This window comes from Pteropus medius, unplaced genomic scaffold, assembly GCF_902729225.1.
Source record: "Pteropus medius unplaced genomic scaffold, Ma_sr-lr_union100, whole genome shotgun sequence".
Taxonomy (NCBI): domain Eukaryota; kingdom Metazoa; phylum Chordata; class Mammalia; order Chiroptera; family Pteropodidae; genus Pteropus; species Pteropus medius.
In genome coordinates this window covers 23,914,239-23,931,698 of record NW_024354502.1, presented here as the reverse complement: position 1 = coordinate 23,931,698, position 17,460 = coordinate 23,914,239, and the positions used below count along the sequence as shown (strand labels likewise).

Below are 17,460 nucleotides of genomic sequence, written 5' to 3'. Positions count from 1 at the left end.
CTACTGATCAGGCACCTAATGTGTGCCAAACAGTCTAGGCATTGGGGGTGTCACAGCAAATCAAAGAGCATGAACCCCTGCCTTTAAGAAGCTTATATTCTGGCTCTCAGAGGTTTTAAGCAGAGAAATGACATGATCTGGTTTAAGTTCAACAAGGGGCCTTCTGGCTGCAGTATTGAGCATCACCTGCCGAGGGGTGAGGACCGCAGCAGAGAGACCAGTTAGGAGTGACTACGACAATCCAGGCAAAAGAGGATGGGGCTTGGACCAGAGTAATAGCAGAGGTGAGAACCTGGATTCTAGGTAGAAGAAACACCAGTGGAATTTGCTGAGCAATTGAATGTGGAAATGGCTCACCCCTGCTTTAACTGGAACTCAGGTCAACCAGCATCCAAAACCTGTGTGGTTTTAGTTATATTAGAGTTCAAGTGTATAGTGGCTGCACAACAATATTCAATTTAGTGGAAAACGTAGCTCATTTTCAGCTTCTTAGTACCAGGCCTACGAAAGGAGAATACCTGTTGGTGTTAGAGGAGGCAAGACAGAGCTCCATTTCCCAAGATCATTTATCGTCTAGGCTGTTGTCCACCAGCCTGCTCCCTCAATGGCCACTTGTGGGTGATAGTACTTGTGTGGTTCTACTTGAGATTTGTAGTGTGTCCATCTCAGAGCCATTCGAAATCTTTTCCTATGGCTCACCTGTGGTGAGGCAGGAGGATGAATCCTTTTAATAAAATTTAAGCCCTGCTTCATGTTTTTCTGCCCGTGTTATTTTACTGAAATGGCATAAGGTCCAAATCAGAACAGGTTTTAATTCTGGGTCATGAAGTAGGACTTTTAGTATATTGTGGTCTCATTTTTTAAAGATGAGGAAACAGAACTTCCTTGTAGTTAACTTTTACTAAGCAGACATGGTCACTCAAAAATAGTTCTATATGTATCAGATCTGCCTATAACTTTAATAACTTTAAGATGCAGATTTTCATTTCTCAAGTCAGTGAAATTGCCACCAAGCTATTTATGGAACAATAAAGTGAAAAAAAAATATTATCCTAGTTCAATTAATTTTCATTTGACCTTAAGTGAATTACTTTATATTTCCACATAAGAGAGGAAAATGATCATGGTTGAACATTTCATGTGCTTCGCAGTCATTACATTACTGAGGATAGCATGGGCAGCTAGCTAGACTTTTGGATTTAGACTAAGAAGTAATCCTCTACACACTTTCTCTTGAAGTAGAGCCAAATTATTTGCTTTCAGTTAATCACTGGAAGGCCCCGTGAACTGCCGAGGGTCCTCCTAGCTGCATCTTTTGTAATTGATCTAACATCCCACTGAACTTGGCCATCTATTGTGTCTTGTGGGGCAGATTGTCTAGTTAAGTATATGAGTAGAGGCTCTCACCTTCTGGCCTGCAAGGAGCCTTTGCACAACCACATTAGCCTGTTTCGGAGATCAGCCTGAGGGTGTCCTTTGCTGTGTCAGCCACAGTCTGAATCAGGTAGTTGCACCACCAAGAAATGAACATGCGTGCCTCTGGTTCCCTTCTGCCTCCAAAATGCAGATGAGGGCCCTTGTCATTATTTAAAAACTTAAAAATCAACTGAAGAATCATTTAGTTCATTTTATTATTTTTCCCAGGGCTACGTCCAAAGAGGACTCTACGTTTGGTGCTCTGGACTGCAGAGGAACAAGGTGGAATCGGTGCTTTCCAGTATTATCAATTACACAAGGTAAGAAAGCATCCATGGATTGCTGGGCATTTGCACATGTACCATCAGTGTAGATTCCCTCTATCGTCCTGAAGACTCTCAACAATACTTAGTGTTAGACTGACCTCAGCAAACACCCCTTGCAAAAGCCTTCTTCATCCAGCCCCGTAAAGGAGAATGCAGTGGTGAGCTGACAGTGCTGTGGATGGAGCTGAGGGCCTCCTTCTTTCTATATCAGTCTGTGGCCTTAGAAAAATCCCAACTGCCATGCTGCCATTTTTTAAGGCTTTCTAGTTCTGCTATACTCATGTATGCCAGAGAAATAGTAGTAGGTAAACATTCTCTGTTCCCACTGAGTCTACTCCATACTTCAATGCCCTAAATCCTCCTGAGAACACTGGTATTTGAGATCCAAGTCTTGAGGACTTGAGTCAGCCAGGAGCATTGATAATGGTGGTAGCAACGGCAACAGCCAGCGATCTCAGGCCTAGGTATGTGGAGGACAGCTTGGTTTGATAATGACTATAATAAGACAAAAGTGAAGGTTGAAGCAAGGAGGTGATAATAGAAGATCATGATGAGAAATATAAGATCACTTTTAAGAGAAAATAACATCAAGAACAACATTTGAGAGGGAGGAGAGTATACTAGCTCTGGATGAAATTAAATGTTGGTTCAAGGAGGAATTCCCAAATCAGGGCATGATGCTGAGCAGTGATGGTCGTGCAGAGGAGCATCTCCAGCTCAGAAGAGGCAGACCTCACAAGCTTAAATTATTAAAATCAGACACAGGTGTATCTGTTTTCTGAATTGTATTTATATCCTTTTGGATCATTTTACTGTCAGTGTCTATTACCCTATTTCAGTTATAGCTTAAGAGCAATGAGTTCAGGGTCATGAATTTGGTAACTGAGTATAGTTATTTTCTGTATATAGGAAAACCATGCTTTACACCCAGTTTTATCACCTCTTCAGTCCTTTTGGCCTCATCTGATCCTGGGAAATAAGATAATTCCAGATAAGTGTCCTTTGGTTGATGGGTCAGTAACATCATCTTCTGTATGTTGTGGTAGATGAGAATATCATATAAGAATTATTCTAGATTCAGCAACATTCAGTTACTATTTCTGACCACCTACTATGTTTCATGCACTATAAAGGTTTAATATCATTAAAATGATTAATCCTGACCTTTCTGAGACTGTAATCTAAAGGTCAACTTTAATCTGAACTTCAATTATAATGTGTAAAGTGTTCTGATAAAGAACAAAGTGCTGATGGCAGAGACAAGAACCTCCCCTAACCTGGCCTTGGGGAGCCATCAGGATAGACTACATGGAAGAAATAACATCTAAGTGGAGAACTGAAGACTGAATAGAAGTAAGCTAAAGAAAAGGAATTGGCAGGGAGGGAGTAAGTGCTTGGTGGCAGGAACTATATGTGCAAAGGCTGGTGGTAAAGAGAGCACAGCACACTGGAGAAATTGGAAGGAATTCGGAGTGGCTGGTGCATAAAATGTAAGATACATCAAGGTAGGATCATAGAGTAGAGAGGCAAACAAGAGTCTGAAAAAGAAGAACATATAAATCATGTTTAAAGTTTGTTCTTTATCCTGAAGCAAGAAGAATAACTGAATTATTTTTAAGGAGCGACTTTTAGGTTCTATACATCTTAGGCCCTATACAAAACAGAATACCTAAAGAACTATTTTGTGGCACGTTTATTCTCGATAATCTACTCTACTCCAAGAAAAAAAAAATGAATTTAAACTGCAATGGATCAGGCTTGAAATTTCTACAACAACTGAATTCTTTTAGATCTGTAAAAAGAAGGTTTATCTCTGTGAGTTTTTGAATTTTACTGTAACCTACTAAAATACATGTATGAAATCAGAAATGACTTGATTTTAAAATTCTCAGAAGTTAGCCAGTTTTGAAGGACTTATTTGGTATTCTTGTGATTAACATATGGATAGAAGCATTGTTATGAGGATAATCATAACTGGGGTGGCTGAGTTTAAATTTAAGTGAATATAACAAGCAAGTAATGAGCCAGGGAGGACAAATCAGATTACCTTTAGGCTTCTCTATATATTTACTTAATGCCAGAAAATATTCAATGTCCATTTCACTCCAGTCACAACAGAGATCCTCTTTTCTAAATAAGGTATGTCACCTAGGAAGACCAGGTTCTGTAGGTGTAAAAGAAAGAAAGAAGAAGAAAGAAAAGAAAAAAAGAAAGAAAAAAAAGGAAGGAAGGAGGAAGGAAGGAAGGAGAGGAGAGGAAGGAAGGAGGAGGAAGGAGAAGAGGAAGGAGGAGAGGAAAGGAGGATAGATTGAGAGAGAGAGAAAGTTTTATAACTGCTGAAACAAATAAGCCCCGAAGTTTCAGTGGTTAGAAAGTTATTTTTTGCTCACATAATATCCAATCTACATGACAGCTCTGCTCCACATAGTCACTAAAGGATCCAGGCTGATGGACTCTTTGGCAACATGGCTTTTAATATCACCTTGAGCGTCAATATCCAGATGGCAGTCAAGAGGAGAGTGGAAGACATTTATGGGACAATTCTGGAAGGGGACATGGAGAGGCAAACAGGAAGTTTATGTTTGCTTAACTGAAGTCTGAAAGGATTATCATCCATCACCTCTAAGAGAAAACTAGGATTAAGTGGATATAGTGAGTTATGTAACTGTATTATGTTACTTTTTATAAAATAAAAAAAAATTATTTTTATAATGAAAGGAAAAATAAAAGAATAAGGTATCAGTAAACATTTATTTGACAAAAGTTTTTATTTCATTTAAAGTTTTTATTTCATTATAAACCACAAGTGGCAAGCAAGAGAATATATCTTTCCTCTCCAACAAATATTCACCAAAGCACTTGAAGTACAAACATTGAATGGTTATCACATCTGAGCTTTTCAGGACTTCATTTTGCCTTCTTCCTTCAAATAAGAAATTAAATACACCACTGTCCAGGAGAACTGATTCTAGTCTTTGTTCTGCCACTAACTAGATATTAGACATCAACAGCGAGGTCCCTAAGCCTTTCAGAGACTCAGTTTTCTCATCTCAACTTACTGAAGTTTATCTTCCCCTCTCAGCCCTCACAAGCAATCATTATGCTTTGCTCTACTGAGAGCATAAGTTGTAATAGTATTTACAATTAAAATGTACAATTAAACATGTCATTCTAAGTTCTAGTATGATTGTCTGTGAGAAAACAAAGGTAGTGTTATCTTCAGCAGTACAACCATAGATCAGTAAACTGCTGGTATTGAAAACTTACTCTGTAATAGACAGCACAGATTGGTTATGCCTGTTCTTGAACTTCATATAAACAGAATTATACAGTATGTACTCTTAAGTTTGGCTTCTTGCACTAAACAGTATGGTTTTTGCACTTCATCTATGTTGTTGCATTAACAGTAGTTTGTCCCTTTTACTACAGAGGAATTTTCTGTCATATGTGTGTACCACAACTTCTTTATCCTTTCTCCTGTTGATGGACATTTGAGAGTTTCTAGTTTTAGCTATTATAAGTAAGGCTGTTATGAACTTTTTGTACACATGTTTTGGTGGACATATGCAGTTCTTTTCTAGAAGCAGAATTGCTGGTGTATGTCTAACTGTTAGAAGCTGCCAAAGAGTTGGGAGACAGTTGCTGACCCTTATGGGTCCAGGACCCCAAAATGAGATCGTTTTTGCCCAGTGTCACTCATGCCAGTAGAACCAGACTGTGTTTGGTAAAGCAAAGGAGAAACTTTATTCTTTGACCAAAGAATGGAGAAGGATAAGCTGCCATTCTAAAGACACCTTCTCTCCAATTTAAGGAAATTAGGAGTGTCTGAAAGGATTGGGGGGAGGTAGTCAGGTTTAAGAGTAGGGATTTCCCAGAAAAGGGTGGAGAGTTAGTTGAGTTGCAAGGGAGCATGAGCAGTTTCGAAACATGCTTGGAACATGCATGGCTATACATCATTCGTCTCATTTTTATGTTACTTCTTCACCTCTGAGCATGAATTTTAGCATGCTAATGAAGAAAATTTCTTCAAGTGGTCACTCGAAAGGGGTTTGGGACACCATCTTGGATCTTTCAGTACAAACCAGTTTCTTAGCTGTGGTCCATGGGTCTCTTATCTGGTCCTTGTTGGTAGGCTTAGCTTGCTCTGGATTTTCTGCCCTTTTATGACAATTTCAGCCTGTTTCATCAGGGGATGTTTTGGAGAATGAGAGAAGACAAGAAAGTTAATAGAGGATTAAGGATTTAACTATTAATATGGTAGCACAACCCAAAGACAAGATTGTACCGATTTACATTCCTACTACCAATATATGAGAGTCCTTGTTGGTCCCCATCCTTCCCAATGCATTGTACTGCCAGACTTTTCATTTCTGGCCATTCTTGTAGGAGTAACATTTTCATATTTTTCAAGGTACAGTTCTGAAGAGTCTCACGAAAATTGTGCCTCCACTTCTAATGGTCATCTTTTTTTCTTTTTCCTGTGTCCTTGCTTGAAGACTACCACCTTCATTCTGTTCTGCCTTATGATTTAAGGAAGGTGGAAGGCGTTTTTACCTTGCATGAGGTTTGCAGGGATGTTAATGATCAGATTGACCTTATTTCCATTTGGAGGAATATCTTGGAAGAGCGGGACATAAAAATACCATCCTGCTAAAAACCACAGCTAATGCCCTGGAGCACAGATTTCACATGGAGTCTGGGTGCTGTTGGAATTCAACTTGAAGCAAAAATGATCCCCAATAGGGTGTGGAGAGGGAGATTTCTCTTATGCCCAGAAAAAGAGGTTATTCTAGAAGAGGGGGTGGTGGAAGGTGGCAGAAAATGTCTTCGTATTATTCTTTATTGATGAAATTATTTTCCAAAAATAGGAGTTCTTTGTTGGTTGAATTCAGCTTACATTTTACTAAGAAGGAAATGTTACTACAAATAAGGGGACATTATTGTACTCTAGTGATTTTTAAGACTTTACTTATAGAGTAGAATTTAAGTTTGTAATTAAAAATATTATAAATGATTTTATCGAATTTTCAAATCAGTGAATAAAATGAGTGTTGTCCAGATCCCATTTGCCTAATCTGCTTTTCATGGGAACAACGTCACTTTCTTCTCTATTCTTGAAAAGAGAGCCTGATGTCATTTCTCATGTCTTGAGATGTACAAAGGAGAAAAACAACCTAGAATAGTTTCAACTGAGTTGCTGGCATTTTTTAAATCTTTTCCATTTTAAGCAAAAATATGATCTGGCATAATTATAATGAGTAAGGTAATCTGGCCTGGAGAAAGCCTCATTACACAAGGTAATCAAATAAAATAGATTGATATGTTCTATTGGGCATGAAAAATATTTTAACCTTTTCCTGATTTATTGCATAAACTACTTGCAATTGAATTACAGGGATTATGAACACTGCTGTGTTCTGGTAGTCATTAATAAAGGCAATATTTTAAATAGCCTTTATTAAATGAGGGATGGAATGTATAATCACTCTAAATATATCAGTTTATCCTAACTGTAGCCAACTCTAAAACAGAAAAAGTTGAAATTAATATGTATGATATGTTGTCAGAATTTCTTGTGTTGCCAAGCTGAGGAACAAAATTTCTATTTACTTATGTAAACATACAAAACTGGTAGCTTCTTTTAGTAGTGGAGTTTTTGCCAACTCCCCAGCCCACATTAGGTTTATGTTTCTCTGCAAAATAAAGGAATATGTTAGAAATGCTTGTGAGACTTCTTCATGTTACCTGGGTAAACGATTTTCTTTGGCATTTTTATTTTACCAACCCATTGCCTCTATATGATGTTAATTTAGCTACAGAGACACTGCTAGAGTGAGATCAGTTTTGTACTCATCTGCAGCTCTAGTTATAAAAATAATAGTCCTGATATATGCATTCAGTATAATTGTGTCTGGACTGTGTCTCCAGAGCAGCCCTTCTTATATTGTTAATGTACCATGCCATATAGATGTACTAATCAGAGGTTATTGTCTCAGTCATTACTGCCGGGCTTTTATGCATCCTGTGCTTTTCTGTCACTTCCTAGATATTTGCATTAGTCTGTCAAGCACATCACAAAATTGGTTTAAATTTTATTTATCTCAATATATTCTTGGTTTGGAGCCCCTTGTAATTCTAACATCCACATAATTTCTATAGCACACTTGGGAGCTCTTTAAGTTCTTATTAGAATTTGTGGATTTATTTTTTAAAAAAGAGGGAAGGGCTGTCTTTTGCATTTGTTTGCTTTCTCCTACATAGAATTCCATTATGAATATGGGACTTCAGAATCATCTGTATGTAGGGTATATACATATATTATACATATACATATTATATTATATATACATATATAGACAGACAGACATAGATATATGTCAGACTGGGCAGAGATATCCTTTTGATACTAGGGTAATCACATGCTATCTTGTGAATAAACCTGAGTAGGCCTTGACTCACCTCTTTCCTTTATCTCTCTTTAGAGGAGTCATTCTTAACTTGGTTTTATTATTTTTTCCATGTAAGAGTAAAGGAATAGTTTAAATAAAAAGACTGGCTGTGACAAATAGAATGGAATCTTTCTCATATAATGCATATGGTTTCAGATCATAGCGAAGTTTGGCTTGAGTGTTGGTTGTAGCCCAATACATGTAGAGAACAATATTTCAACTTCTATTTTACCATTAGTAACCCAAATAAGGCAACTTCCTTTCAAGGTTGGTTCTGAGAACATTATGCCAGCGCACTGAGCTTTATTGGGAATTATTGTAGTTAGCATCTTGTCTCATTTATTCGCCATTCCTGGAACCATAAAGGACTTCAGTGTATATTACAGTCTGTTTTACAAGCTTACCAGAGGTTGCCTATGAGGCACAAATAGTTTCTGCCTTAGTGCCTCCCTATTGCTAACCAGGTTGTGATCTGACGTGGAAGGATGCATAGCATGTTTACTGCATGAACTTTCTAAGGAAATCAAGTTGGCACACCAGGATACACGATTCTGAATTAAGGTGTCATACCTTAGGCTCACAAGTAACCTATATAGTCCAGAGCCTTTGGGGCTAAATGGTCTTATCATGTGCAACCAGGCCTCGCTAAGTTACAGAGTCAGCAAACCACTTTTAATCATCAGCACTATTTTAATTCGCCTGGGACTGGATTCTTTCCTCCATCTTCTAAATCAGGGAATGAAAAACTTTTTTATAAAAAATAATAAATACTTTAGACTTTCAAGCTATATGGTCTCTCTACTCAACTCTGTCATTATAATGCAGAAGTAGAGACAATACTAGACAAATGAGCATGGCTGTTTTCCATAAAACTTTATTAAAAGAAGAAGGAGAGGGAGGAAAAGAGAAGATGGAGATCAGATTTCCCACTCTGGTTATAGTTTGCTTACTCCTGTTTTAAACCCTAATTGGGAAGTTTAGAGAACTGTCTTCTGAAGCTTTTTCTAATCTCGCAGTCATACCTTTTGATGTAAGAGGCTTAGAGCACATAGTAGAATTCTATCATTTAAAGCAGGGACTCCAACCCCCAGGCTGCAGACTGGTACCTATTTGTGGCATGTTAGGAACCAGGCCGCACAGAAGGAAGTGAGTAGCAGGCAAGCCAGTGAAGCTTCATCTGTATTTGCAGCCTCTCCCCAGTGCTAGCATCACCCACTCAGCTCTACCTCAGATCATCAGGCTATTAGAGTCTCATAGGAGCATTGGTCCCTGGTACCAAACAGGTTGGGGACCACTGAGATAGATTGTCTTGTACCTAATATTTAGCTGGGTTATGTCTTGCTTTAATATGACTGTTGTTTGTAAGCTCAGCACTCAAGAGTTTGCAGTTGTTTCCCTTTAGATGTTTGGCTAATAGAACACATCATCCCCAGGTAAGTCTGTTGCCTTAATAATAGTTCACTGAGCCACACAATAGGCATAGTAACCCGCTTGCAGGAAGGGGTTAACATAGCTTCCCAATATTTCTTAAAACAATAATAATATTCAAAAATATATTTTAAAGGGCATTTTTTAAAAAGCCTATACATATTGAAGGGTCTTTTAAAGAAATGAACACTCTGAGCTTCCTGGGGTTGTATGTCTATTTCCTTCACGAGATGAGAGAAGTTTTCTGGAGCACAGCATAGAGAATGCAGTCAGCATTGATGTAATGGCTACGTGTAGAGCCAAAGGAGAGAAAGAGCAATCAGGGGGATCATTTTATAAACTATATAAATGTCTAACCAATGTACTGCCTACTTGAAACTAATAATAAAATACAATTTTTAAAAATGTAAAAAAAAAAAAGAAATAAACACTGTAATGCATCTTGGCAACTTTCCTACTGATCCTTAACAATTGTCATTCATTATTTGACCATATCCTAGTTTTATTCATAGATTTGCCTACAGTATTTCTTTTTTAGACCTGAATTATTGTCTTGGAGAGAGGCTCTTTCCAAAAGACCCCAAGAACATCACATCTTTTGATAATCAGTAGCCCTTCTGGAATATTGTTTCCTACTTATGGCTGCAGTGGTTTTTGGATAGTTTTGCTAGACTAAAACATAAGCATCAAAGAATGGTCTGTTGAAGATGGCTTGAGGAATGACGGGGCAGAAAAAAATCTGGCAGGGCTTCTAACAAGGTCAATGCTAGAAAGCAGCTACTGGGTGGTAAGTTTGCTTTGTGCTCTGAGAAACAGCTTCCAGAAGCCAAAATAGGTAGTACTAAAACTATGTTACTTTTAGGGCAGAAGGTTAACCAAGGAGCTGAAAAGCAGAATTGTGGGACACAGTTGTGAGTACAACCTGACTACTTTTCACAGTCCTTTGGCTTTCTCTTTGGAACTCATCCTAGTGGGCAATTCCTATAAATATTAACCCAAGTCCTGTAGTGTCGTAAGTGTGCCTCTTGTTCCCTGATAAGAGTTGGTCTTAGTCTGGCTTCCTAATTCCTTATCCATTTGGGCACATCTATAATTCCTTCCACTCATCTACTTGCATAAAAAACATAAAGGCATAATTTTTCCTAACCAAAAGATTAGAACTTTTACTCCTTATTTTCTTTTAGAAATTATCACTCTTCAATGCTCTTATCAAATGCTTGTCCTACATTTGCAATTCATTCTAGAAGCTGAGGTTACTCCTAGATACCAGCAGTTTGTCTGTGCTGCTTTGGTTTCACAGTTAATAGAGAGTTCTCAAAATCAGTTTCTAACAAGCTTTTATGCCCTACACAACAAAACATACATGAACAACAACACAAATTTTAAAATCTAAAATTTTCAAATTTAAAGGCAAGGCTTTCAACAAAGGTTTAAACTGGTTTTATAGCATGAGTTATTTTGAAATTATACAGAATTTCCATTACTAGTTAAAACAGGAGTATAATTTGCTTTTATAGATTTCTATAGTTTCATTTAATAAAACTCATCCAGGAGATGCACCACTCCATGACATCAGAGGCAATGCTATGTAAATACTTATATAAATGTGTTTTAGGAACTTCTTCAGGTATTAACTAAGACCTGGGAGAATGTATGGCATGCATCCTTCCCCCCTCACTGGCATACTAGATGGCTTTTTCCCCTCCAGAGCTCTGGAAAATACTTTATTATGACCCACAGAGCCAAATGAGAGGCAATAAAGCTGTTTTGTCATTTGAATTAGCAGAGGTCAAAGAGAAGGGAACTTAATAGTAGAAGGAAAAATGTTTTGTGAAAATTGTCCAATTTTTCCATGTAAGGGAAAATAACTTGTTCCTTTTAATAGATCAAAAAATCCAGTACTAGAAACTTTTCTTATGGACTTATAGAAGGAAAAGAAACCATCAAGAATTTTGAAAAATCCCATTTCTCAAAACAAATATGTAATAAATTCTTACTATTTATAAGATGTCATTGTAACCTCTTGCATCTATATGATCATTTACAAATAAGAATACTCTTTCATAGACATTGATAATAGTAATGATCCTGGTAATTGCCAGGCCACATACTGTTTTCCTCATTTCATACGTAAAAAAGAGGCTCAGAGAGTTAAAGAATGTACTCAGTCAAGGTTGTGCAGCCATGAGGTTGAACTTGAAGAGATTAAACTTAAACCTAGCTTTTCTGTCTCCAGACTTCAGCCATAATGACTTCTATGATCATGTACTTCTCTGACACTCATCTCAAATATAGGATTTACCTGTACTTATACAGCTGACCGTTGAACAATACAGGGGTTAGGGGCACCAACTCTCACATAGTCAAAAATCCAGGTATATCTTTTGACACCCCTAAACCTTAATTACTAATAACCTACTATTGACTGAAGACTTACCAATAACATAAACAGTCAATTAACACATATTTTGTATGTTATATATATATTAGGCACTGTATTCTTACAATGATGTGAGCTAGAGAAAAGAAAATGTTAAGAAAATCATAAGAAAGAGAAAATACATTTATAGTATTTACTAGAAAAAAAATCTCACATATAAGTGGACCTGTGCAGTTCAAAACTGTATCATTCAAGGATTGACTATACATACATCTATCCACTTGTCATAGTCTGAACTATGTACACACCAATGTATACAGTAACACATGAATGGGAGAATGGAGAAGTCACTTTAAAGCTCTTAGATTAAAACACATATAACACAGAATCATTCTATAACATTTTGGAGGATAGGAACAAGGGATATTGTATAATCATTCAGGCATCAGCTATCACCAGTAATTCTCAGTGTTTTATATTTGCATTTTCTCTGGAAAGTATAAAAATAAATATTTGTTCATGAAGTTAACTATAAATCCTGCTACAATGATAATTTTTTTAATCTTCACTGTAATTTTCTCAGTTTGAGGCATTCTCTAAGTAAAGTTTTTAGCTGACAATAGAATGAAAAAACATCCAAAGAGAACTTTTAGTGATGTGAAACTCCTTCTCACAATAATAATTGTTTAGGTCATCCCACGATTTAAAAGATTGGCTCGCTAGGATACTACCTTAGGACATGGCCCACTGTCTTTAATCTTAAAAAAGAAAAATGAAAACAAAACTCTAATCCTTGAGAGATGGAAATAGTATATGTATTTATCTGTTTATATATTTTTTTACATGTGTAGAGGTTAGACATGTAGGAAAATATATCAAGACCATCCACAAATCGAATTCAGCTTCCTTCTTCCAGGATAATTGTGCCTGATACACCAAAGACAGGAATGTACCAGGATAGATCCCTGCTTTTGCTATTTTTAAAGATTTCCATTGGCAGAGATTTCACCTGCGCCAATATTTTTTTTAACATTATCAGACACTAGCATATCTCAGGCCATCTCCATTTAGTGATGTCTTACTTTAAGGATGCAAATTAGAATATCGAAGGAAAATTATCAAAGAAGGTAGCTGTGAGGTTTCAAAAGTTAGTGAACCTTAATCCTACCTGCCTTAGTAGTGTCTGTGTGAAAGCACTAAAGAAAGATAGATGAGTTGGGGAAGAGGGGAATGACTTGTGAGTTGCAGAAGAGATATTTAAACATTATTTGCAAACTATACTCAAAGAAAAAGTAATTTAACACTTGCTCTGTTCTTTTTTCATTTATTTTTAAGAAAACGGACTCTAATTTAGTCTTTCCTTGGTGGGGAGATAAAACAATTTATAATCTTTGACATGTTCTTTTCTTTATAATTGAGAGCTCAGTTTGTAAGTACTTTAATTAGCAAACTGTTTCCTGAATGTGTTGGAAAATTGTGCCTACCAAATGGACTGGTGTTTGCCTTTTTTTAGTGAACAGTGTCTGTGATTAATAGCTGCCCCTCTTGGGTAGATCAGCCTGCCAAAGTGTAATACAACAGCAATGGAAAGGAAAATGAACATGAAAGACATATTCGAGAGTATAACAAATAGTTGGTATACAAGGCACTAAGCCTGTTGGCTTCCATAAGAGATTGGCAGAAACTTTGGCCACACATGTGATTTTTATCTTCTCATCTTTTAGGCAATTACTTTAATATGGCACACTGTAGTGATGCTTCCATTGGAAGGCTCTATTTAAACATCTTTTTCTGAATCATCAAAATAAGGATAGAGCAAACGAAGAGGGAAAAAATATTTACTTGTACTGTAGTCAAAGCCTGATTATACTGACACTCCCATTGTACAAAAATACTGAGACTGAAAATATAATTTCCCAACTAATTATTTTATATGGAAGTGACACATGCGAAATAATAAGTTAGCATCATCTTCATAAGAGCCAGCAATTGTGGACTTTCATATTGCAGTTTTCAAGTGGTAAAAGTACACTTTTCTCGTGACTACTCTGATTAAGTGAAGAATTCCTTCTGTACTTATGTGTAAAATACTACCATCTTTTAGGAAATATTTACCATTAAATAGGGAGGTGTGATTTATGTGACTAAGTTATTACTGACAGGGAAACCAAAGGATGGCATGGGGTACAGCTGCCAGCAGAAGCAGCCGTCTAAACTATACCCGTTAAACATGGTTCAAGCAGTTGACGTTTGAATAGTGGTGAAACTTTCTCCTACTTAAAAAAAAACTAACCATTCACGCCTCTTCAGCTGAACAACAGATTGTCAAATATTGTATTCTCAAATTTAAACTAGAAAATAATGGTGAAGTCTGAGGGAGGGGAGAGGGAACTGAAGAGTGACTTCATGAGATTAGTTGGTGATTCAATCTCTGTTTTTTCAGTTTAAAGATGATCAATTATAAGGAGTGTGAATAGGATTAATAAAGCTTTTCAGGAAAAAATGAAACTACATTAAATGTACAGTTCTTTTAACTGACACTAAGCATACAGTACCCTATAATTTTGTAGTTAGAATCAAAGTCTGTCCGACTGTAAAGATCACTCTGAACATCTTTTGGTCATTAGCGGTGAGGCCTCAGCGAAAGAGTGAGGGGCACTTTGTGTACCCTGTACGCCTCATTTTAACAAGGGCCTGAATGAAGAAGCACTCAGGTTGACAGCCTGAGTGAATATAAGGCATATTGAATACAGGTTCTCCTCTGTATTCCAACTCGGCTAAGTTTTATTATTATTATTATTATTTTTTATTTTTCATTTTACTATTTCTAAAAGCCACTCCGCATCTCCTGAAAGTCTAAGGAAGCTTTTGACAAATCGTTCAGTATTCAGTGGAGCCACCATGATGTATGTTTGGTTGCAGCAGTGTTTGTTGACCTTGAATACCTTGGGATCTATTATGAAGATTTGGCTAATTCTGCTGCCTTTAATTGCTCTGCCTCACATGTGGAAATCTATCTTCTGTGTGCATCAAAACTTTATGAAGAATTTTAATCAATTATTAGGGATTCCAATTTAAAATTTAGTGGTCTGTGTTGATATTAATGCAAATAACTGAGGTGTAAAACGAATTACCAGAGGCCCTTTCCCTGTGGTGAAGTGTGCACATGGACAAGCAGTGCAGCTAATATACAGCACAATTTGTTTCTTTGCCTGCTATTTGACAAGTATATTATGGAATGTATCAATAGCAAGATGCCTTCCAATTTCCAAAATGCTAAGATAGGAGAAAAATGTGATTCTTATAATCAAGGAAATTTGGTGTTTATCTGTTGAATTTTATAGTGGCAGAAATAGGAGATACAGAAAAATTAGAAAATAGTATTTAAGTAGCTTATCAGTTCCTGATTTACCTGAGATAGTCCAGTTTCCGACATAATTATTGATCTTTCACTCTTAAAGGTGTCCTAGCTTGGGCCATCATTTATGTGGCTTTTCTATTTATTAGGCATTCTTGTTGGTGATAATAACAATTATCACCAACTGAATAGTTTGTGAACTGAATAGTTTGGTATACAATATACCTTTGAATACATATAATAAATTCAGAAAAAAAGCCCTATTTATAAGTCTTTGTTGAGGAAGATATGAAGCTCAGTGAGATTAACCAATCTGCCAAGGTCATTTAGCTATGTCGTGACAGAACCAGGACTGCAATCCAGATTTCCAGAGCAAACTAATTCCAGTGAGTTTAGTAATAACAATAGGATGATTATCCCAATCATCATTATTATTGCCTTAATAATAAAACTACCACTTACCCAGCAGAGATTCATAACCATTATTTGTGCCATGGACCACTTTGGCTGTCTGGTGAAGCCTATGGACATATTCTCAAATAATTTTTGTGAATACATAAAATAAAATGTATAATATTATAAGAATATGAATTTTATTAAAATATAGTTATCAAAATTTTATGTGATATCATGTTTTATAAGAATTCATAAAATAATAAGCTCATGCAGTATTATCTAATTATTACTATAATTTCAAAACAGTAATGAACATAAAGGTTGTTTTGAGATTTCTACAAATCTAATGTGATATGAAAATACCTGTGATTTCAATTGGCAACAAAGCGACAGGTTCTGCTAATACTACTGTGGTTTGTTACTTACATTCATAATTGAAGGAAAGTCTAAATTTAGAGGTTAATGAAGATAATTTTTTCCCATACAAGTTCACAGACCACCTCCAAGTCTATGAACCCCTAAGGAATGCCAGTTTAAGAACTCCTGCTTTAGCATATACCTGCAAGATAACTATTATTATTCCCATTGTACAAATGAGTAACTGAGGCCCATAGTAATTAAATGACTTGCCTAATATTTTTCACCGAAATGGCCAAGAGGGGTGCCAAATAACATTAGCGTCTGTACATCAGAGTCTTATGAGAGCTTACTGTCGGTAACATAGGCTTTTTTCTTGCTACTTTTAAGATTGTCACTAGCTCCCCATCGACAATCAATATTGAAATGAGAATTCAATATTCACCCTACTCAGGCTGACAACTCCCTCAGGATTGTTACCTTAATCACCTGTACTTTCTTCAAACACCAATGAAACCCTTGATGAAAAATGCATATATTCATAGAGCAATTTGGGGAGGGGTCTGTGTGCCTGACCGACTGCCTCCAGCATTTTTGCATTCTCTCTTCCCTTAGTGATCCTCAGGTGGTTTCCCAGAATGATCATTATTTCCAATGCATGCTATTTTCTACAGTAGTTATTTTCTTCTTCTACCTTTAAGTGATTACTATGGCTGCTTATTACTATTCTCAGATGAGGGAAATTATTTTTCTATACCTCCCTCAGCTCAATACAGGTACCTATTGGATTTTTTTTTCTGTAATCGCTAAATTCCTTAGCTTCCTTTTATCTAAACTATACCTATTAAATTAGCTTAACTCTTCTCAGAGCTAAATTGCTTCATCTGTTTATTATTTTCCTTAATTGTTTCTGAATACTTTAAAACTTACAAAGTATGAGAAGCAATTATTAAAGCTCTAAGTAGTCCCAAGATGCATTTATTAGCTTCTGTAATTGAGAATACTGATTACACTATGTATTATTAGTCTCACGTTATACTAACTATAGCATAAGGTTTTTTTAATTCATTTTATACTTTAAAATTTCTATTTAAATGCCCACTTGGCAGTTGAGTTGTATTGCTCATCCCCCTCTTATGAACGATGGTTATTTTATTTTGGCAAGTCTTACATGTTGATGGTTCTCATCTTTTCATATATTTTTTTAATTTTTCAATTACAGTGTACATGTAACATATTAGTTTCAGGTGTGATCACAATATAGTGATTTTACCTTTATATAACTTACAAAGGGAGCACCCCAATAAATCTAGTGCCCATCTGACACCATACATAGATATTACAATATTA

At 36.3% G+C, this 17,460-nt stretch overlaps 1 protein-coding gene across 5 annotated transcripts in view; it reads left to right on the top strand.

Annotated features, from left to right (window-relative positions):
• Positions 1-17,460, top strand: part of CPQ (carboxypeptidase Q) — a 432,637-nt gene that overhangs the window by 328,953 nt on the left and 86,224 nt on the right. For 4 of the 5 annotated variants that reach the window (XM_039853812.1, XM_039853809.1, XM_039853811.1 and 1 more), the window contains one exon: positions 1,645-1,736. In XM_039853812.1, the coding sequence (XP_039709746.1) occupies positions 1,645-1,736 (92 nt within the window). Of the gene's footprint in view, positions 1-1,644; positions 1,737-4,155; positions 4,490-17,460 lie in introns of those variants that run through there. The other variant, XM_039853813.1, reaches the window with a different exon arrangement.